The following is a 23669-nucleotide window of genomic DNA, read 5'->3' as shown; positions in this document are numbered from 1 at the left end:
GTGTGTAATTGTACATGCTGAACAGCTTTCAATCAGGGAAAAGATCCACATCGGGCAGCAGGTGAGCGAGTGTCGCAAAATGTGATGATGAGGCTTGGGGAACTTTATGTCGACAAGACGAGAAATGTCACTATGGACAATTTATTAACTTCTATGACTGTCGAAAAATTTGCTTGCAAAGAAAACAAGTCTTGCCGGCACCATGAACAAAGTGAGATGGGTGCTCCCTCCCTCTGCGCAAAATAAGGCAATATTATTATTGTTGAAGAACAACAAGACAACGGGAACACAATAAAGACAAAGATTTGGACTATTATACACTACAGTCAAACAAAGGGATGACAAGCAAGTGAAAGTTGTGAAAATTGTGTCAACTTTTAGGACAAGGGATAAGGGGATAGCCAGTCAGTTGTACAACTGAATGCATTCAACTGAAATGTGTCTCCCGCATTTAGCTAAACCCCTCTGAATGAGACAGGTGCAGGGGCTGCCATAATCAACATCCACGTCTTTGGCGCCCAGGGAACAGTGGGTTAACTGCCTTGCTCAGGGACAGAATGACAGATTTGTACCTTGTCAGCTAAGGGATTCAATCCAGCAACCTTTCAGTTACTGGCCCAATGCTCTAACTACTAGGCTACCCAGCTAAATGAAATCCAACCGATGCCATTGTGTGAAGATGTAGACAATATAAGCATATAATTGACTATTTTTGACTGCTGTCATAGACACTTATATGCATTATAATGACATTATTGATGTTGTGCTGAGTTTCACTATTTATCAAATCCACTTGGCGCTCATAATGATGTCTATGCTGCTGATGTTTTCATCATTTGACTGTGTCTTTTGACCGTGCGTCTTGGTGGTTGGGATCATTTTATATTTGTATTAAAATCATTATAAATAAAAGGCTGTTACCATATTCCAACACATTTTCTTTCTGTTTCACAGTTCACTCAATGAATAAAATTGATTGAACACTTGAAATGTGTGTATTTTTTATTATTATTTTATAATTTTTTACATACAGCCTACAGTAACATAAACTAAAGTAAATGTGTTATTTGAAATAAAATATAAATCATATTCTAATGTGACCAAAGGCCTTCATCAACATGTTTGCGATAGCATATATATGAAATATATGAATTACAGTTCAAATGTTGCAGACAGAATGACTGCTGTTTAGCTTGAAGGGGGGTCCATCTATAGGGGCCAACACACTGGGAGATGAAAGGGGAATACATTCACCGTGACACCGTCTTGACCGCCACACCAGTCTGCCTGCTTGCAGTCTAATAACACAGTGGAGATGAGAGTAGAATGAGTGCTAGGGAGGGGAGTACTTTAACTTCCATCTGAATTTATGGGTACATGTTCAAAACTCCCTGAGACTAACAGATGTTGTTGACAAAGAAAGGGAATAAAATAAGTGGGAGTCATATTATAAAATGGTGGAAAGTTAAAAACAACAGCACAACATAATCCATCTAATGAGAGGGTTGAGTGGAACAGCTGTCTGGGGGGACAAACGCTCAGTAAATGAGATGCAGGTAGATCTTTTACCCCCTGACGCAGATGGCCCACTCTCCCACAGCTCATAGCAAGGGCACCTATCTCGATACAGTCACACTGTCAGGGGGATAGTCACACACTACCTACAATCAATATCGGAGTTGTTTCCACTTGCGCACACACACACACACACACACACACACAATTACACACACACACACAGTCACTTACATGCCACCTGTACTTCAGTCCTCCTCTGTAGTAAGGCTCCTACACGGTTCCTGACGATACATCGGTAGAAGCCAGCATGGGAACGGTCCAGGGAGGGAATCAGGTACCTGCAAAAAGCACATTACACACACATTAGATATCTGGAACATCTCCAATACACACTCATCAGAGAGTTGGAACACACACAATACACCCACATGACGGGAACACAATACACCCACATGACTGAAACACAATACACCCACATGACTGAAACACAATACACCCACATGACGGGAACACACACAATACACCCACATGACGGGAACACAATACACCCACATGACTGAAACACAATACACCCACATGACGGGAACACAATACACCCACAGGACGGTAACACAATACACCCACATGACGGTAACACAATACACCCACATGACGGCAACACAATACAACCACATGACGGTAACACAATACACCCACATGACGGTAACACAATACACCCACATGACTGAAACACAATACACCCACATGACGGGAACACAATACACCCACATGACGGTAACACAATACACCCACATGACTGAAACACAATACACCCACATGACGGGAACACACACAATACACCCACATGACTGAAACACAATACACCCACATGACTGAAACTGGCAAGGTACACCCACATGACTGAAACACTACACCCACATGACTGAAACACAATACACCCACATGACTGAAACACAATACACCCACATGACTGAAACACAATACACCCACATGACTGAAACACTACACCCACATGACTGAAACACAATACACCCACATGACTGAAACACAATACACCCACATGACGGGAACATACACAATTTTATTTTATTTATTTGACCTTTATTTAACTAGGCAAGTCAGTTAAGAACAAATTCTTATTTTCAATGACGGCCTAGGAACAGTGGGTTAACTGCCTGTTCAGGGGCAGAACGACAGATTTGTACCTTGCCAGCTCGGGGATTCGAACTTGCAACCTTTCAGTTACTAGTCCAACGCTCTAACCACCAGGCAACCCTGCCGTCCAGGCAACACAATGCACCCACATGACTGAAACACAATACACCCACATGACGGTAACACACACAATACACCCACATGACGGTAACACACACAATACACCCACATGACGGGAACACAATACACCCACATGACTGAAACACAATACACCCACATGACTGAAACACAATACACCCACATGACGGGAACACACACAATACACCCACATGACGGGAACACAATACACCCACATGACGGTAACACACACAATACACCCACATGACGGTAACACACACAATACACCCACATGACTGAAACACAATACACCCACATGACGGGAACACACACAATACACCCACATGACGGGAACACAATACACCCACATGACTGAAACACAATACACCCACATGACTGAAACACAATACACCCACATGACTGAAACACAATACACCCACATGACTGAAACACAATACACCCACATGACGGGAACACACACAATACACCCACATGACTGAAACACAATACACCCGCATGACTGAAACACAATACACCCGCATGACTGAAACACAATACACCCACATGACTGAAACACAATACACCCACATGACGGGAACACAATACACCCACATAACTGAAACACAATACACCCACATGACTGAAACACAATACACCCACATGACGGGAACACACACACAATATACCCACATGACGGGAACACACACACAATACACCCACATGACAGGAACACACACACAATACACCCACATGACTGAAACACAATACACCCACATGACGGGAACACACACACAATACACCCACATGACTGAAACACAATACACCCACATCAGAACCACAGATATGTACATTCAACAAATCAGGTGCAACTGTGCTATTGCAGAAAGAGGAGAAAATTAAACAAAGAGAGTCAAGGGAAAAAAAGAGAGAGAGGGAGAGGGAGGGAGGGAGAGAGAGAGAGAGAGAGAGAGAGAGAGAGAGAGGGGGAGAGAGAGAGAGAGAGAAAGAGAGAGAGAACTGAGCCTACATACAGCCTGATGATAATGACTCTCAAGTTCATCTATTCCCAGAGGGAAATTACCCCCAAGAGATTAGAGGAGCACTCACAGACACACACACACACACACACACACACACACACACACACACACACACACACACACACACACACACACACACACACACACACACACACACACACACACACACACACACACACACACACACACACACACACACACACACACTGTGGGATTACATATACCTCCTCATCTATCCTGAATGTATTACTGAAGCAGACCCTAGAGAGTCAAAAACAACAACAAGCACAACAACAACAACAACAACAACAATAACAATGTAGGTCTTATGTATCCAGCAGCCACCAGCCCACCCACACCTCCTCTCAATTGCATACTCCTTGTCTCCTTTTTCCTCATCAAAATCCATTGGCTGGGAAAGGTCCCTCCCTCTGACCTTCTCCTCCGATGGGTTTTGTGAAGGAGGTGATGAGAGGAAGCGAGGAATATGCAATTGAGAATCTTCAATTCACTGTACATCCCAGGGAGCTGCAGTACCTACTCCTCCCCATGTGGGGGCACCCAAACACATAATATACAATACCATACCCCTTTTAGCCGGACATAGTAATAATGTCAAATTAATGATAAAGCACTAACACACACTTAGTAAGTCATGCTCTAATTCTGGGTACAGTAAATATCTGCTATGAAAGTGGGGGATATCACACAAGGAAATTACCACAAAAAGAGAGATGCAGAGAATGTCAGAGATAGCATCTGGACTCTCCGTGGTGACTGGTGAGTAGGATAGGAAACGTTTGAACGAGTCCCTTGTCTCGCCTCGATGTGTTTGAAACTGGAATCAAACACAAGCCCTGGAGCTTTGATCAGATTGCTCAGGAAGCCAGACTCCACTACACCAAAGGAACATATCTCCCTATGCAACTGGGTCCTGGACTTTCTGACGGGCCATCCACAGGTGGTGAAGGTCGGCAACATTACCTCCTCCACACTGATCCTCAACACAAGGGCACCACAAGGGTGCGTCCTCGGTCCCTTCCTCTACTCCATCACACAGTTCCAACTCCATCATCAAGTTCACTGACGACACAACAGTAAAAGGCCTGATTACCAACAACAACGAGACGGCCTACAGAAAGGAGGTAGGCACTCTGACTGTGTGGAGCCAGGTAAACAACCTCTCCATCAGAGCTGACTGTGGATTTCAGGAGGAACCCGTCTGGGCACACCCCCATCCTCATCAATGGGGCCGTTGTGGAAACGGTCAAAAACGTAAAGTTCTTCGGCGTCTACATATCCGAGGAGTTAAAATGATCAAACCGTGGTGAAGGCGGCACAACAGCGCCTCTTCAACCTCAGGATGCTTAATAAATGAGGCCTGTCCCTGAGGGCTCTCACAGTGTTGTACAGGAACACCATCGAGAGCATACTGCATCACAGCTTGGTACTGCAACTCCACGGCCGCTGACCGTAAGGCTCTACAGTGGGTGGTATGGTCAGCCGAACGCACCAATGTGTGCACACTGCCTGCTCAGGTGTTGGAAGGCCAAGAAGATCATGGAGGACTTCAGCCACCCGAGACACAGCCTGTTCGAGACGCTTCCATCACTCAGAAACGGGCAATATATGAGCATCATAGAAAAAACTGTCAGACTGGCCAATAGCTTCCACCACAGACCATCAGGCTACTGAATAGCCACCAATAGGCAGCTACCTGCAATCATACCCTGCAATTACATCTGGGACTCTGTCTAATCTAATCTAACCTTTGGTCTATTTAGCTACTCTGACTTTAGAGAGTGTCTGGTCTATACATTTTCCTGCACAAATCCCCCGTGTGATAATCAGATATTGTTGACATAAAATACTGGTGGTACTGCAACTCTCTTCTTGGAGCCAGACTGACGTTACACCACACGACCAATAGGGGGAGCTGTTCACAACGCCTGTATATGTAACCAGGGCTGTATTGTGCTGGTATTTCAGAAACAGTTAACAGACCCATCTTTAACACCTTCACGTCATCAGTCATGTTGCAGGACAAGTCTTCAAAACGATGTCATTCTGCCCTGATAAGTTGTTATAACATTTAACTGACTTACTTTAACATGTTAATACTGAGTTAAGTTAGATGACACAATCTAAAAGTTATGATCTGAGCTCTGGCTCTAAATAGCTCCAGTAAATTAAACCCTTTTCTTCATAGTCACGCCACTTACTCACTTAACTTTGAAAGCGTTCCAAGCGGTTCCTGTCTGCGATCCGACAGATAGATATAAAGGTACATAACCTGGTGACCTTGGGCTACAAATTACTGTAGTGGGAAAGCTCTCCCTGACCCTGCGGATCAATGCTGCAGAAAAGGGGGACAGAGACAGAGACAGAGAGGGACGAGGGAAAGAGAAAAAGAGGGAGGGAGAGAGAGAGCGAGGAGAGAAAGCAAGGGAGGATAGAGGAGGATCATCTGGAGTTTCGATCTTGGTGCTTTAAAAAGCTATTGACCTCAAATGAAGATCAATAGACACAATAGAGTGGGGAAGGTAAAGAGATACGCCCAGACAGAGGGGATAAGATGAAGAGAGATAGATAGATAGATAGATAGATAGATAGATAGATAGATAGATAGATAGATAGATAGATAGATAGATAGATAGATAGATAGATAGATAGGTAGGTAGGTAGGTAGATAGGTAGGTAGGTAGGTAGGTAGGTAGGTAGGTAGGTAGATTTATTCACACCTATTTTTCTAGATGTTCTTGTGATTTTTGGATGCACTATGGTTGCTTCTCAAATCATTGATTCCTCCTCTCTCCTCTTTACAAGAAGAAGATGTGGCAGAAGGGACCTTGGACCTTGTGCTCCAATACACTCTTAGAAAAAAGGTTTCCAACGTGTTTTTTTTGCGGAGGGTTAGGGTTCTACCACTAACTGTTTTGATCAGAAGAACCCTTTTTGAGAGACAAGGGTTCACATATTGTTATCACATTAAATCACATGTGACCACGTGAAATTCATTTGGTTTTCCCGTAAGAGTAGTGTCACCCTTTCACTCTCTCCATCTCTCGCTTCACTCCTCCTTTCCATCCCTCTCTCATCCCTCTCTCCATGCCTCTCTACTCCCTCCATCTCCCTCTCCATCCCTCTCTATCCCTCTCTCCATCCCTCTCCATCCTTTCTCTCATCTCCCTCTCCATCCCTCTCTCCATCTCTCTCTCCTCCCTCCCTCCATCTCTCTCTCGATCCTTCTCCCAATCCCTCTCTTCATCCCTCTCTCCTCCCTCCCTCTCTCCATCCCTCTCGCAACTCCTCCCCAGGCCAATTAAAGGGGGACATGACGCAGAGTAACTGTCCAATGGAACATCAATCAATCACTCTCCAACATCCCTGCACCCTGCTGACTCCCCCAACCTGCTAGACGTCATGCACACCGCACTGAGCTCCGCAAAGGTTAATTGCATTCATTATAGAGAGAGAGAGGGAAAGGGGGAGGAAACTCGGGCTAAAGTCACCCTGAAGGTTCTGGCTCAAGACTGAATTCTCCACATTCCTCCGCAAGGTTAGGCTGCGGAGCACAAAACATCACTTGTCAGCTTTCTCTCCTCCTCTACCTATCCCTCCCCCCTCTCTTTCTACCTCTCTCTCCGCATTACTGCAGGGGATCCCTCTGATTCAATCTGCTACATCCATAGCATGCTGCACTACATACAGTACATACAAAACACCCATTCTGTTTACTTGCGCTAGCCGGTCTTAATTGACCTGGCGAACACAACAAGAAGAAGCCTCACTAACGTCACTAGCTTAACAATCGCTCCTAATTAGGCCATTAACACTAATAGACTTCACACCAGAAGTAATTTAGTCCAGTTGGCTGGTCTTGCTCTGTGCTAACCCCAGAACTAATATGGTTTGATACCCCATTACAGACAGCCCTCTCTGGCTCCTCCCATTCCTGATCCCTCCATCGCCCCAGGCACCTGTCAATCACTGTCTCCTCCTCTCCTCCCTCTTCCTGCCTCATTCACTCCCTCCCTCCTCCTGGCTCTCTGTCAACCTCTCTTGAGTTTCTTACCTACTCAGCCGTGCAATCTGAATGTCTACCTGCTGCACATGGAAGCCTAAAACTACACGTGACAACACGTGAGGACATGGGAGAACACAATTTCGTGAAGTTATTGTGACATAAATGTGACAACATGAGGATGCAAAATGTCAGCATGTGATACCATGACACTACACATGTGAAAACATGATCTCATGTGAATCCTATTGGACAACATGGGGATGCAACATTTCAACATGTGATACCATGAAATTACATGTGACAACATTTGAGCACATGTGAAAGCCAAGATGTCAAACATCATTAAGAATAATTAACTTTCAAATCTACAACTAGTTACTGTATTTTTTTACAGCTAAATTAAGGTGTTAATGGACAGTATGCTGCTTACTTGGGACTCAACCTTTGAACTCACAACCTCTTGATTGCTAGCTACTTGAAGTTCCTGCTGAGCCACCAGGTCTATGGGTATAATAGACTAAATACAAATACAAATACTATATGTTTATTGCCAAGAATACATTTCTGCACTTTGCCTAAAGTTTCAATAAAAAATAAAGTAAATATATACAACAATGTGGAGGTGTTATTTCTATAAAATGACAGTATGCTGCTGTATTCTGATTTACATTTCTGTAAAATCTTGTTTAATGTTGTACTGTAAAGAAAATTGGGACTCAGCCTTAACACTAGAACCGCCATAGGCCAATGGCCACTGACATTTGCTAAGCTACAGTTGAAGTTGAAAGTTTACATATACTTAGGTTGGAGTGATTAAAACTTGTTTTTCAACCACTCCACAAATTTCTTGTTATCAAACTATAATTTTGGCAAGTAGGTTAGGACATCTAATTTGTGTATGACACAAGTCATTTTTCCAACAACTGTTTACAGACACAATATTTCACTTATAATTCACTGTGTCACAATTTCATTGGGTCAGAAGTTTACATACACTAAGTTTACTGTGCCTTTAAACAACTTGAAAATTATGTCATGGCTTTAGAAGCTTCTGATAGGCTAATTGACAACATTTGAGTCATTTGGAAGTGTACCTGTGGATGTATATCAAGGCCTACCTTCAAACTCATTGCCTCTTTGCTTGACATCATGGGAAAATTAAAAGAAAGCCAAAACCACAGAAGAAATTTGTGGCTCTCCACAAGTCTGGTTCATCCTTGGGAGCAATTTCCAAACGCCTGAAGGTACCACGTTCATCCGTACAAACAAGAGTATGCGAGTATAAACACCATGGGACCATGCAGCCGTCATACCACTCAGAAAGGAGATGCATTCTGTCTCCTAGAGATGAACATACTTTGGTGCGAAAAGTGCAAATCAATCCCAGAACAACAGCAAAGGACCTTGTGAAGATGCTGGAGGAAACAGGTACAAAAGTATCTATATCCACAGTAAAACGAGTCCTATATCGACATAACCTGAAAGGCTGCTCAGCAAGGAAGAATCCACTGCTCCAAAATCGCCATAAAAAAGCCAGACTACGGTTTGCAACTGCACATGGGGACAAAGATTGTACCTTTTGGAGAAATGTCCTCTGGTCTGATGAAACAAAAATAGAACTGAATAGCCATAATGACCATCGTTATGTTTGGAGGGAAAAGGGGGAGGCTTGCAAGCCAAAGAACACCATCCCAACCGTGAATCACGGGGGTGGCAGCATCATGTTGTGGGGGTGCTTTGCTGCAAGAGGGACTGGTGCACTTTACAAAATAGATGGGATCATGAGAAAGGAAAATGATGTGGATATATTGAAGCAACATCTCAAAACATCAATCAGGAAGTAAAAGCTTGGTTGCAAATGGGTCTTCTAAATGGATAATGACCTCAGCATACTTCCAAAGTTGTGGCAAAATGGCTTAAGGACAACAAAGTCAAGGTACTAGAGTGGCCATCACAAAGCCCTAACCTCAACCCTATAGAACATTTGTGGGCAGAATTGAGAAAGCGTGTGCGAGCAAGGAGGCCGACAAACCTGACTCAGTTACACCAGCTCAGTCAGGAGGAATGGGCCAAAATTTACCCAACTTATTGTGGAAAGCTTGTGGAAGGCTACCCGAAACATTTGATCCAAGTTAAACAATTTAAAGGCAATGCTACCAAATACTAATTGAGTGTATGTAAACTTCTGACCCACTGGGAATGTAATGAAAGAAATAAAAGTTGAAATAAATCATTCTCTCTACTGTTATTCTGACATTTCACATTCTTAAAATAAAGTGGTGAATCTAACTGACCTAAGACAGGGGAGTTTTACTGGGATTAAATGTCAGGAATTGTGAAAAACTGAGTTGAAATGTAGTTGGCTAAGGTGTATGTAAACTTCCGATTTCAACTGTAGGTCCTGCTCCTTCCCTGACTTTTCCAAAATGTTTGTATTTTACACTGCTCATTTGTCAATTTTTTTGAATCACAAACAGAAAAGTATTAAGAGCCTTCTTAGCTATTCCCAACTTAACCCGCCAAGACAATTTACTGTAAAATGTTGGTACCCAGCCAGGCGCTAATGTGTCTCTCTCTCTCCTCACTGAATGAATGACAAATGGTTGAATGGGCGATAATTGTGCACCTTACTTCACAATTGAATTTAAATTAGGCCTAACTGAATAATAAGGAGGGTGAAGAGGTTGATTTCATTTAGAAAGACAATCGTATAATGATGAGTTTGTGTTATGTCTAATCATCAGTAGCAGACAATTTGACCGCGCACCTTGCAGATTCATAACATTCTCTTTAACGTTTGACTTTGTAAAAAGATGCTGTTATGTTGTATTTACTGTAACTCTATTACTAAACAAATGTATTGTAAGGGAAACAAAAACATGCTACATGTTGCAATAGGCCTTCAGAATAATGTAAAACATATCCTATCCAGCAAAGCAAACCGTGCCAGCCCACTGAATGAATGACAAATGGATGGAATTACTTCACAATCAAATTTAAATTAGGACTAACTGAATGATGGTTGATTTAATTTAGAACAACAATACCGTAAGGATGAGTTTGTGTTATGGCTATTGATCAGCGTTGGCGATCATTTTTAACATTTTACAGCGCGCCTTGTCAAATCAAATCAAACTGTATTTGTCATATGTGCCGAATACAACAGGTGTAAACCTTATCGTGAAATTCTTACTTATAAGCCCTTAACCAACAATGCAGTGCAAGAAAGAGTTAAGAAAATATTTACCAAATAAAATACTGTAAAAAATATTAACAAGTAACACAATAAAATAACAACAACGAGGCTATATACAGTGGGTACCGGTACTGAGTCAATGTGCGGGGATACAGGTTAATCGAGGTAATTTGTACATGTAGGTAGGGGTGAAGCGGCTATGCATAGATAACAAACAGCGAGTAAGAGCAGTGTAAAAACAAATGGCCATTTGATTAATTGTTCAGCAGTCTTATGGCTTGGGGGTAGAAGCTATTAAGGAGCTTTTTGGTCCCAGGCTTGGAGCTCCAGTAACGCGTGCCATGCGGTGGCAGAGAGAACAGTCTAGGTCTTGGGTGACTGGAGTCTTTGACAATTTTTTGGGCTTTCCTCTGACACCGCCTAGTATATAGGTCCTGGATGGCTGGAAGCTTGGCCCCAGTGATGTACTGGGCCGTATGCACTACCCTCTGTAGTGCCTAACGGTCAGATGCCGAGCAGTTGCCATACCAGGCAGTGATGCAACTGGTCAGGATGCTCTCGATGGTGCAGCTTTTTGAGGATCTGGGGACCCATGACAAATCTTTTCAGTCTCCTGAGGGGGGAAAGGTGTTGTCGTGCCCTCTTCACGACCGTATTGGTGTGTTTGGACCATGATAGTTCGTTGGTGATGTGGACACCCGTCGATGTCGATGTCAATGGGGGCCTGTTCGGCCAGCCTTTTTCTGTAGTATCAGAAAAATCAGATCAGCTCTTTTGTCTTGCTCACTGTCGTGTCTTTGGCTATGCCGTGTTTCATAGTTTACAACCACTGTCTGTTCACATGGGCGGGGCCACTGAGTTGGCAGAGTTTACTCTATGACAAATTGTTCTCTCATTAAGAAGCAAAATTACATTTAATCTTTTCACAAATATTTTCATTTTAAACATTTAAATTGCACAACATTCCATGTGAATCTGATAACTATAATGTGTAGACTTTTCAAGATACAGTTTTTGTCATCCTATCATAAGTAATAATGTCTCAGATGACAACTGATCTGGCATCACATTCTTTAAGTACCAGGTTTACACCTGTTGTATTCGGCACATGTGACAAATACAGTTTGATTTGATTTGACAAGGCACGCTGTAAAATGTAAAAAAATGATATATTTTCAGCTGGTTGGATTACCGAAATATGGTTCCTTTCCCCACCCTTTTGATGTTATAAGACTCTCTCTATGTTAACAAAGGACTTCCCAAGAGTCACTCTGTAGAGTAGGGAGAGAGAAAAGGGGAAAGGTATTTATGGGGGTCATAAACCTCCCCCATCAGGCCAACGTCATGACATCACATTCAGGGAGAGGTTGTTGTCCTGGCACAACAATGCCAGGTCTCTGACCTCCTCCCTATAGGCTGTCTCATTGTTGTTGGTAATCAGGTCTACCACTGTTGTGTCCTCAGCAAACTTAATGATGGTGTTGAGTCGTGTTTGGCCACGCAGTCATGGGTGAACATGGAGTACAGGAGGGGACTAAGCACACGTCCCTGAGCGGCCCCAGTGTTGAGGATTAGCATGGCAGATGTGTTGTTGCCTACCCTTGTGGGTTGGTACTAGGGCTGTGGTGGTCACAAAATTTAATCAGCCGGTTATTGTCAAGGAAATAACTGTCGGTCTCACGGTAATTGACCGATAACTAACATAAACACATTTAGCATCTCCTGGCTTAGAAGCCATTCTAATAAATCCATGTAATATAGATATGAAGAAAATATAGGCCATTTCAGAAGAAAAGAATAGCATGCTCTGAGTTGTCCTTGTGTTAGGTCCTAATGTGGCTATGCCATATGGCTGTGGGCTACACTAGTTCATTTAGCAGACAAGATTTGCGTATAATTCCGTGGCATTATATTATAAGATTTTATAGCATGAAGAATTCAATTGAAAAAAGCTGAATAAATTGGAAAATGTTCTCTAAACGATCTGAGGGCACCTCAGTACCTCCAGGCTCTGATCAGGCCCTACACCCAAACAAGGGCACTGCGTTCATCCACCTCTGGCCTGCTCGCCTCCCTACCACTGAGGAAGTACAGTTCCCGCTCAGCCCAGTCAAAACTGTTCGCTGCTCTGGCCCCCCAATGGTGGAACAAACTCCCTCACGACGCCAGGACAGCGGAGTCAATCACCACCTTCCGGAGACACCTGAAACCCCACCTCTTTAAGGAATACCTAGGATAGGATAAAGTAATCCCTCTCCCCCCTTAAAAGATTTAGATGCACTACTGTTCCACTGGATGTCATAAGGTGAATGCACCAATTTGTAAGTCGCTCTGGATAAGAGCGTCTGCTAAATGACTTAAATGTAATGTAATGACTTAAATGAGGGAGTGAGCACATGGCTATTCTGTGTTGAGCAGTTAACAAAGAAACAGCTACTCCTATATTCTCACTCAGACACTGGAGACAGAGACATCACCTCAATGTGTATATATGGTTTGTGATTCAAACCTTTGCATTTTGGAACTAGACCAATTGATTATCCTTAGTCTAACACTGAGACAGCTTGGACAGAGCCAAAAATTGGAGGACCCTGTGGATAGATTAGACTCTGTGGGAGTAGTGTTGTGGGCATGCAGCTGGACCTCTAGCACTGTGGCTGAAGCTGGGAGAGTCATCTTGTGACTGATGGGTTTTGGAAGAGAGGAGAGGAGCAATGCTTTAATAGAGGTACATATGCAGTTTGCTACCCTCCACAGCATGGCCTTCGCTCCAGATCAAAACTGCAAACCTACAACCTAATTTTATCCTAAATTAACCTGAGAGATGACTGCTTCCAAGGTTTCCTTTTTCCAAGCTATACGGAGGGTGCTCAAGCAAACAAACAGCAGAAACCTGAGGACACCATCCAACCTGGAACTGAGTGAGTAGTGTTTGGTCTGATGCTATTTTGAAAGCCAAGAAGAAGAACAAATAAATAAATAAAGGGAAAATAAAGTACATTACAATGATATATTTTACTTTATGGGGACTGAATGCTTAGTTAAGGCTGCCAGGCTTGCAAGGACAGACCAGATACAACTTCAATTAGCACTGAGGTGTGAAGTAAAAGGTGTCAATGCCTTTGGGCTCAACAAGTGACAGGAGTCTTTGAAGCATCCTCTGAATCCCCCTCCTGCTGTTCAAAGACCATTCACTGGCATTTTCTACAAGACATCTGCCTCCAGAAGTAAAATCTTCTCCCAAGTGGGTGAGACACCTACTGCCGTTGCCTGCTGCACTGCTACTTGGATTCCACCTGCCGATCTGTTCACCGTCTGCCCTGGCCTGTCTCCCCCTGTCTGGTACAGGTACCTCCACCACACTCACCCCTCTCTGTTCACCGTCTGCCCTGGCCTGTCTCCCCCTGTCTGGTACAGGTACCCCCAACACACTCCCACCTCTCTGTTCACCGTCTGCCCTGGTCTGTCTCCCCCTGTCTGGTACAGGTACCCCCACCACACTCCCACCTCTCTGTTCACCGTCTGCCCTGGCCTGTCTCCCCCTGTCTGGTACAGGTACCCCCACCACACTCCCACCTCTCTTCTGAGCTTTCGCTCACCTCCAGCAGACACACACTGTTGGGGCGAGTGACTCTGAACTTACAATGATTAGCCCCAAGTTGATATATATATATATTTTTTTTTCTTCTGCATTTTGCTATTTGCCTCATGACTCATGCATACTTTGTTGACTACAAACTTTCTTTACCCAACCGTGGGAATTAATATATTTGTTCCCACACTCGGGACTCTGACTCTCTATTGGTTACACAGACTTTTGGCCTTCCATCCTATTCTAACCAATCCCACAAGGTATGACTCCAAACACTCTCCTCACTCCTCACTCAAAAGCTACTCTCCTCGATGTTATCCTCACAAATAATCCTGATAGGTATCAGTCTGGTGTTATCTGTAATGACCTTAGTGATCACTGTTTTACAGCCTGTGTTCGTAACGGCTGCTCAGTGAAACGACCTGTTCTAATTTGTCATAGACGCTTGCTAAAAAACTTTAATGAGCAAGCCTTCCTTCATGAACTGGCCTCTGTAAAATGGTATAGAATCAGCTTGATCCCCTCTGTCGAAGACGCTTGAATCTTCTATTTTGATATTTTCAGTGGTATTGTTAACAAACACGCCCCATAAATTATAATTATAAACAGGTTCAGCCCCTGGTTCAACCGTGATCTTGCCAAGTTACTCCATCTTAAAAATGGCATTTGGCGAAAGGCTCGGAACACACATACTCAGGCTGACTGGCCTCGTTCAGGCAAATGAGAAATAAGTGCACTCAGGCTATCCGGAAGGCCAAAGTTAGTTACTTTAAGGAGCAGTTCTCTCTCTGTGGGTCTAACCCCAAGAAGTTCTGGAAAAAGGTTAAAGACTTGGAGAATAAACCCTCCTTCTCACAGCTGCCCATGTCCCTTAATGTTGATGATGTGGTTGTTACTGACAAGAAGCAGGCTGAGCTCTTTAACAACCACTTCATTAACCTCTTGAACTGCCTGTTACTCAGGCCCAGAAGCTAGGATATGCATATAATTGGTAGATTTGGATAGAAAACAATCTAAAGTTTCTACAACCTTTAAAATAATGTCTGTGAGTATAACAGAACTCATATGGCAGGCAAAAACCCAAGGTCAAACCATCCAGAAAAAAACAAATTCAGCCCAACACTGTTTCCAATGCCTGTCATGTTTAATATGAGGCGAAAACCTCCCAGATTGCAGTTCCTAGTGCTTCCACTAGATGTCTTTAGAAAGAGTTTCAGGCTTGTTTTTGGAAAAAGGAGCTAGAATTTGTAGTTTTTCTAAGTGGCTCCCATTTTGGCTGTAGTGTTTTCATGCGCGTGGATGAGAGCGTTTTCTTTGTTGTTTATCTCCGGTAAAGACAATAACAATTCTCCGTCTTAACCTGTTGCGTTGAGCAATCCCGTATCCGGGAGCGTAATTATAGCCTCAAGCTCATTACCATAACTTAACGTTAACTATTCATGAAAATCGCAAATGAAATGAAATAAATATATTGTCTCACAAGCTTAGCCTTTTGTTAACAACACTGTCATCTCAGATTTTCAAAATATGCTTTTCAACCATAGCTACACAAGCATTTGTGTAAGAGTATTGATAGCTAGCATAGCATTAAGCCTAGCATTCAGTAGGCAACATTTTCACAAAAACAAGAAAAGCATTCAAATAAAATCATTTACCTTTGAAGAACTTTGGATGTTTTCAATGAGGAGACTCTCAGTTAGAAAGCAAATGTTCAGTTTTTCCCAAAATATTATTTGTGTAGGAGAAATCGCTCCGTTTTGTTCATCACGTTTGGCTAAGAAAAAACCCGAAAATTCATTACAACGCCAAACTTTTTTCCAAATTAACTCCATAATATCGACAGAAACATGGCAAACGTTGTTTAGAATCAATCCTCAAGGTGTTTTTCACATATCTATTCGATGATAAGTCATTCCTGGCAGTTTGGTTTATCCTCTGAACCACATGGTAAAATGCACGCAGCTAGAGATTGCGCAATAATTGCAACGGAGGACACCAAGCGGGGCACCTGGTAAATGTAGTCTCTTATGGTCAATCTTCCAATGATATGCCTACAAATACGTCACAATGCTGCAGACACCTTGGGGAAACGGCAGAAAGTGTAGGCTCATTCCTTGCGCATTCACAGACATATAAGGAGACATTGGAACAAAGTGCATTCAAAATCTGGGGCATTTCCTGTTTGAAATTTCATCTTGGTTTCGCCTGTAGCATCAGTTCTGTGGCACTCACAGATAATATCTTTGCAGATTTGGAAACGTCAGAGTGTTTTCTTTCCAAAGCTGTCAATTATATGCATAGTCAAGCATATTTTCGTGACAAAATATCTTGTTTAAAACGGGAACGTTTTTTTATCCCAAAATTAAAAGAGCGCCCCCTATATCGAAGAAGTTAAATTTGATTGTTTATTTACGTATTAGGGTACCTGAGGTTTGATTAAAAACGTTGTTTGACTTGTTTGGAGAAGTTTATTGGTAACGTTTGGAATTAATTTTGTATGCATTTTGAAGGAGGGAAACCAGTGGATTATTGAATGAAGCGCGTCAGTTAAACTGAGTTTTGGGGGATTTATCGAACAAAAGGACCATTTGTGATGTAGCTGGGACCTTTTGGAGTGCCAACAGAAGAAGATCTTCAAAGGTAAGGCATTTATTTTATCGCTATTTCTGACTTTCATGGCGCACCTGCCTGGTTGTAAAATGTTTTTAATGCTTTTGTGTGCGGGGCGCTGTCCTCAAGACAATGGCATAGTGTGCTTTCGCCGTAAAGCCTTTTTGAAATCTGACACAGCGGATGAATTAACTTCTTATGGCTGGGGGGCAGTATTGAGTAGCTTGGATTAATAAGTTGCCCAACGTAAATGGCCTGCTCCTCAGTCTCAGTTACTAATATATGCATATTATTATTAGTATTAGATAGAAAACACTCTAAAGTTTCTAAACCTGTTTGAATGATGTCTGTGAGTATAACAGAACTCATATGGCAGGCAAAATCCTGAGGAGAAATCAAAACAGGAAGTGAGAAATCTGAGCTTGGTATGTATTCACCACAGTTCCCAATGAAATCCCCTTGAGATATTAATGATGTTGCACTTCCTAGGGCTTCCACTAGATGTCACCCGTCTATAGCAATTTGAATGAGACTTCTACTGTGTTGTGGGACTGAATGAGAGCAGAATCTATCAGGGGACTGTCAGTCAGCCATTTTCTGATCACGCGCATTCCTCATGGTATCCACTTGCGTTCCATTGCTCATCAAGACACAAAGGAATACTCCGGTTGGAACTTTATTGGAGCTATATGTTAAAAACATCCATGTACTTAGTTTGAAATGTTTCTTCGACCTGTAATATAACTTTTTTAAGTTTTTGTCCGACATAACGCTGACCAGAATGAGCGTTTGGATATGTATACCAAATTATCGAACAAAACAAACATTTATTGTGGACCTGGGATTCCTGGAGTGCTTTCTGATGAAGACTATAAATACAAACCCCCAACAGGAATATCTATGTAAATCTAGGTATAGGAGTATCGTAGTGTGTGCACAGATTCAACTGTATGAATAGATTAGTGTGTCTGTCTCCCATGGATGTGGGTAAGGGAATATTTATCATGTAATTTCTTGTTTATGTTCACGCCAACATGGCGGCTATTGTGACTATTTCTTCTGAGCGCTGTTTCAGATTATTGCATGGTGTGCTTATTCCGTAAAGTAAAAAAAAAATCAGACACAGCGGTTGCATTAAGGAGAGGTATATCTATAATTCCATGTGTATAACTTGTATTATCATCTACATTTATGATGAGTATTTCTGTTGAATGATGTGGCTATGTAAAATCACTGGATGTTCCAATGTAAACTCATATTTTGATAAATATGAAGTTTATCAAACAAAACATACATGTATTATGTAACATAAAGTCCTATGAGTGTCATCTGAGGAAGGTTAGTGATTCATTTTATCTCTATTTATGCTTTTTGTGACTGCTATCTTCGGCTGGAAAAAATGGCTGTGTTTATTGTCGTTTGGTGACCTAACATAAATCGTTTGTGGTGCTTTTGCTGTAAAGCATATTTGAAATCAGACACTGTGGTTAACAACAAGATAACCTTTAAAATGGTATAAAATACATATATGTTTGAGGAATTTTAATTATGAGATTTCTGATGTTTTGAATTTGGAGCCCTGCACTTTCACTGGCTGTTGTCATATCGATCCCATTAACGGGATTTCAGCCCTAAGAAGTTTTAACGAAAAGTTAAGCATTTTTCTGATGTATGACACTTGTATTTTCATGAATGTTAAATATGACCATTTCTGTAATTTGAACTTCGCGCTCTGCAATTTCACCGAATGTTGTCGAGGTGGGTCACTAGCGGAACGCCTGCGCCAGAAAGGTTATCAAAAGTGTTGGAAAAACTTGTCAATAATCCACTGACTGGCTTTCTTAATGTCTATAGTATTTTTTCGGGTATGCAATCTGGTTTCCTCTCAGGTTATGGACGTGTCACTGCAACCTTAAAGGTCCTCAATGATGTCACCATTGCCCTTGATTCTAAGCAATGTTGTGCTGTTATTTTTATTGACTTTTAATAAAGCTTCTTTAAAAATAAAAGCTTTTTATTAAAGTTTTTGATGCAGTACACCATTCCATTCTTGTGGTTCGGCTAAGGGGTATTGGCGTCTCTGAGGGGTCTTTGGCCTGGTTTGCTAACTACCTCTCTCAAAGAGTGCAGTGTATAAAGTCAGAAAATCTGCTGTCTCAGCCACTGCCTGTCACCAAGGGAGTACCCCAAGGCTCGATCCTAGGCCCCACGCTCTTCTCAATATATATCAACAACATAGCATTACATAGGCAGTAGGAAGCTCTCTCATCCATTTATATGCAGATGATACAGTCTTATAAAAAGCTGGCCCCTCCACGGATTTTGTGTTAAATGCTCTACAACCAAGCTTTCTTAATGTCCAACAAGCGTTCTCTACCCTTAACCTTGTTCTGAACACCTCCAAAACAAATGTCATGTGGTCTGGTAAGAAGAATGCCATTCTTCCCACAGGTATTATTAATACCTTTGAGGGTTGAGCTTGAGGTAGTCACCTCATTCAAGTACTTGGGAGTATGGCTAGATGGTGCACAGTCCTTCTCTCAGCACATTTGAAAGCTGCAGGATAAAGTTAAATCTAGACTTGGTTTCCACTATCGTTTCCTCTTTCACCCCAGCTGCCAAACTAGCCCTGATTCAGATGACCATCCTACCCATGCTAGATTACGGAGACATAATTTATAGATCGGCAAGTAAGGGTGCTCTCGAGCGGCTAGATGTTCTTTACCATTCAGCCATCAGATTTGCCACCAATGCTCCTTATAGGACACACCACTGCACTCTATACTCCTCTGTAAACTGGTCATCTCTGTATACCCATTGCAAGACCCACTGGTTGATGCTTATTTATAAAACCCTCTTAGGCCTCACTCCCCTCTACCTGAGATATCTACTGCAGCCCTCATCCTTCACATACAACACCCATTCTGCCAGTCACATTCTGTTAAAGGTCCCCAAAACACACATCCCTGGGTCGCTCCTCTTTTCAGTTCACTGCAGCTAGCGACTGGAACGAGCTGCAACAAACACTCAAACTGGACAGTTTTATCTCAATCTCTTCATTCAAAGACTCAATCAAGGACACTCTAAATGACAGTTGTGGCTGCTTTGTGTGATGTATTGCTGTCTCTACCTTCTTTCCCTTTGTGCTGTTGTCTGTGCCCAATAATGTTTGTACCATGTTTTGTGCTGCTACAGTGTTGTGTTGCTACCATGTTGTTGTCATGTTGTGTTGCTACCATGCTGTGTTGTCATGTGTTGCTGCCTTGGTATGTTGTTGTATTAGGTCTCTCTTTATGTAGTGTTGTGTTGTCTCTCTTGTCGCAGTGTTTGTTTTGTCCCCGCCTTGTGCCCTTTGGTAGGTCGTCATTGTAAATAAGAACTGACTTGCCTAGTTAAATAAAGGTTAAATATATATATTTTTTAATATTTCTTTAAATGCTTAATTTAAAGTTATTAATGTAACTTTAGTTGTTCTACATTGGGCATGATGCGACTCTAATGGTGATTTGAAAAAAGTAACTTGAAAGGCATTTTTTGTGCAGGCTGTACACACTCCAATAGTCTCTCAATCACAATTTGACAAGCACTTGATAATGCCTCGAATTTCACGGCAGCATCGCCTTTCTGGCCGTACTGCACCCTAAAAAACCCATGCATTTTGCAGCCCAGATTGCTGTGTTGGGTCCTTCTTCCTGAGTGTGCTGCGCAATCCGAAGCACCTCTCACCTACATGGCTCTCCATCATGTGATCAGGCCTTTCTCACAGGCGACAAGTGAAGACAGACATATCGAGACGCAACTGCGCGCAATTCCGAGGTGCATATTTAAGGTATTGGAAGAACTGTCCACATTTACTTTCATCAGCCAACAAGATAAATAGGCCTAACAAACAGCAAAAAAACTAGTCTATTTTTTTATTTAACCAGGCGAGTCAGTTAAGAACAAATTCTTATTTTCAATGACGGCCTAGGAACAGTGGGTTAACTGCCTGTTCAGGGGCAGAACGAAAGATTTGTATCTTGTCAGCTCGGGGGTTTGAACTTGGAACCTTCCGGTTACTAGAACAACGCTCTAACCACTAGGCTACCCTGCCATCCATGTCAATCTATTATATACCCCATAGTACAAAAGTCGATAAATAAATATTCCAAAATAGTCTGGGACAGTTGTGGGATGTGATAGATCTCAAAATAATACATCCACTAACATAAAAAAAAGTTTTTATGCAATGTGGCTGACACAACAGATCAGAACGTTTAGCTTAATATGCTGATAAGATATTAGACTATTTATTCACATTATAAGCACAGAAATGCACACATGGTACTAGGCTATAAGCGCAAATGTTCCATTAGCGAGAAAAAAACATGATCAAAAGTGACCACAAATGCAATTAATCATGTAATGCTTTTATTATAAAGGTGAATTTTTATGGTGAAAATGATCTTCCCCAAACTTGAAACTCACATGCTGCTTTTACTGTATAAGCCAGCTAGGCTCTACACCGCTTTTAAAGCGGATTAATGTGCTTCATTTTAAGAAGTTATTTGGCCACTTTATTTGTGACACAAATCTTATTAAAACATAGGCATATGAAGGGCTACAACGATGTGTGCGACTATGATTCGAAAAAGTCACAAAAAAAGGCATTGTTTTATGGCTCTCCACCCGGAACCTGCCCCTCCGCCTGCCCTGCTGGAAGCTGAGCCTGCGGTTTGTGGGGCCGTTTAAACTCCTGATGAGGGTTAATGAGGTAACGTATAGTTTGCAACTCCCTGTTGATTACCGTATTAGCCCGACTTATCATGTGCCTGGTCCCCTCGCTGAGGCTGGACCCAGTGACGTCCCGCCTCCTCCTCTGGACATCGAGGGAGGTCCGCGTACTCAGTCTGTGAAGTCCTGGATTCGAGGCGTCGGGCGGGGCGTCTCCAGGACCTCATTGACTGGGAGGGGTATCGCCCAGAGGAGCGGTGCTGGGTTCCTGCGGTGGACATTCTGGACACTTCACTGAACAGGGATTTTCACCGCCCTGACCGATGTCGCACCGTGTCCCTGTGGTAGTCCTCGAGGCCGGTGTTGTCCCGCTGCTGGTGCAGCGTGTCTGCTGCTCATTCCCTTCACCAGCTCCGGTCTACGTCACCGGCCTTCTAGACGTCACTGAACTGGATTCATTACCACCAACCCCGGACTGTCTTGTCTCATTACGCACACCTGGTTTGCATTCCCCTGATTAGTATGTGTATAAATGTGTTCCCTCTGTTCCCCATGGTCCTCGTCGGTTATTGTTACCATGTCCGTTGGTCTTGTGAGCACCTCTGCTGTTGTGTCGGCGTCCATGCTACGTGCTATTGTGCACTTGTTATTATGGGTCTCGTCCCGTGTATTATATAGAGGTTTACACCTCGCTCTTTTGTTTGGGTCTAGAAAATAAAACCTCCTATTATGTGTTCCTGCGCTTGTCTCTTATTATTATACAGTGTGGAAGGGACGCCCAAAAACATTGTCTAGCGGGTACTTATAGGCAGAAAGGCCAGGCGGTTAAAGGTGTTGAATGGAATTTAAACTAATAACCCTTTGCTCGTTACAACCTGCAATGTTCTAATACAGTGAATCTACACCACCAGATCAGTGAGCATGAAAGAGATATTGCAACAGACTTATTGGCAAGAACGCATTTCTGAAATTTGCTAAAAGCTTCCCAGAAACCAGTAAATAATTGTACAATTATCCCCAGTCAGGGGGAGTTTATATATATCACCACCAATGTAAAACTAGCAGTGCTCAAAGAAACATGACATAGAGTATACGAACTTGCAACCTATTGGTTAGGAGTGAATCAATGTTTGTTTCTGCAGTGCCACTTTGTTCATACTTGTGTCTTGGAACATACAACACCAGTCAAAGTTTTGACACGCTTACTCATTCAAGGGTCTTTCTACATTTGTACTATTTTCTACATTGTAGAATAATAGTGAAGACTTAAAAACTATGAAATAACACTTGGAGTAACCAAAAAACACATAAACAAATCAAAATACAGTATATTTTAGATTTTAGCAAGTTCTTGAAATGTTCCTTATTGACTGACCTTCATGTCTTTAAGTAATGATGGACTGTCATTTATCTTTGCTTATTTGAGCTGTTCTTGCCATAATATGGACTTGGTATTTTACCAAATATGGCTTTCTTCTGTATACCAACCCTACCTTGTCACAACACAACTGATTGGCTCAAATGCATTAAGAATTAAATAAATTCCAGAAATTAACTGTTAACAAGGCACACCTGTTAATTGAAATGCATTCCAGGTGATCTCATGAAGCTGGTTGAGAGAATGCCAAGAGTGTGCAAAGCTGTCCTCAAGACAAAGGGTGGCTACTTTGAAGAATCTCAAATATAAAATATATTTAGATT

General features: G+C 42.4%; 1 protein-coding gene across 8 annotated transcripts in view; it reads right to left on the bottom strand.

Moving 5' to 3' along the window:
- The window catches only part of sdk2b (sidekick cell adhesion molecule 2b), a 503042-nt gene that overhangs the window by 130546 nt on the left and 348827 nt on the right, over positions 1-23669 (bottom strand). For all 8 annotated transcript variants that reach the window (XM_065002523.1, XM_065002524.1, XM_065002525.1 and 5 more), the window contains exon 3: positions 1750-1856. In XM_065002523.1, coding sequence (XP_064858595.1) covers positions 1750-1856 — 107 coding nt within the window. The remainder of the gene's footprint in view (positions 1-1749; positions 1857-23669) is intronic.

This window comes from Oncorhynchus nerka, linkage group LG16, assembly GCF_034236695.1.
Source record: "Oncorhynchus nerka isolate Pitt River linkage group LG16, Oner_Uvic_2.0, whole genome shotgun sequence".
In the NCBI taxonomy this organism is placed as follows: domain Eukaryota; kingdom Metazoa; phylum Chordata; class Actinopteri; order Salmoniformes; family Salmonidae; genus Oncorhynchus; species Oncorhynchus nerka.
This window is presented reverse-complemented; position numbering and strand designations above follow the sequence as displayed.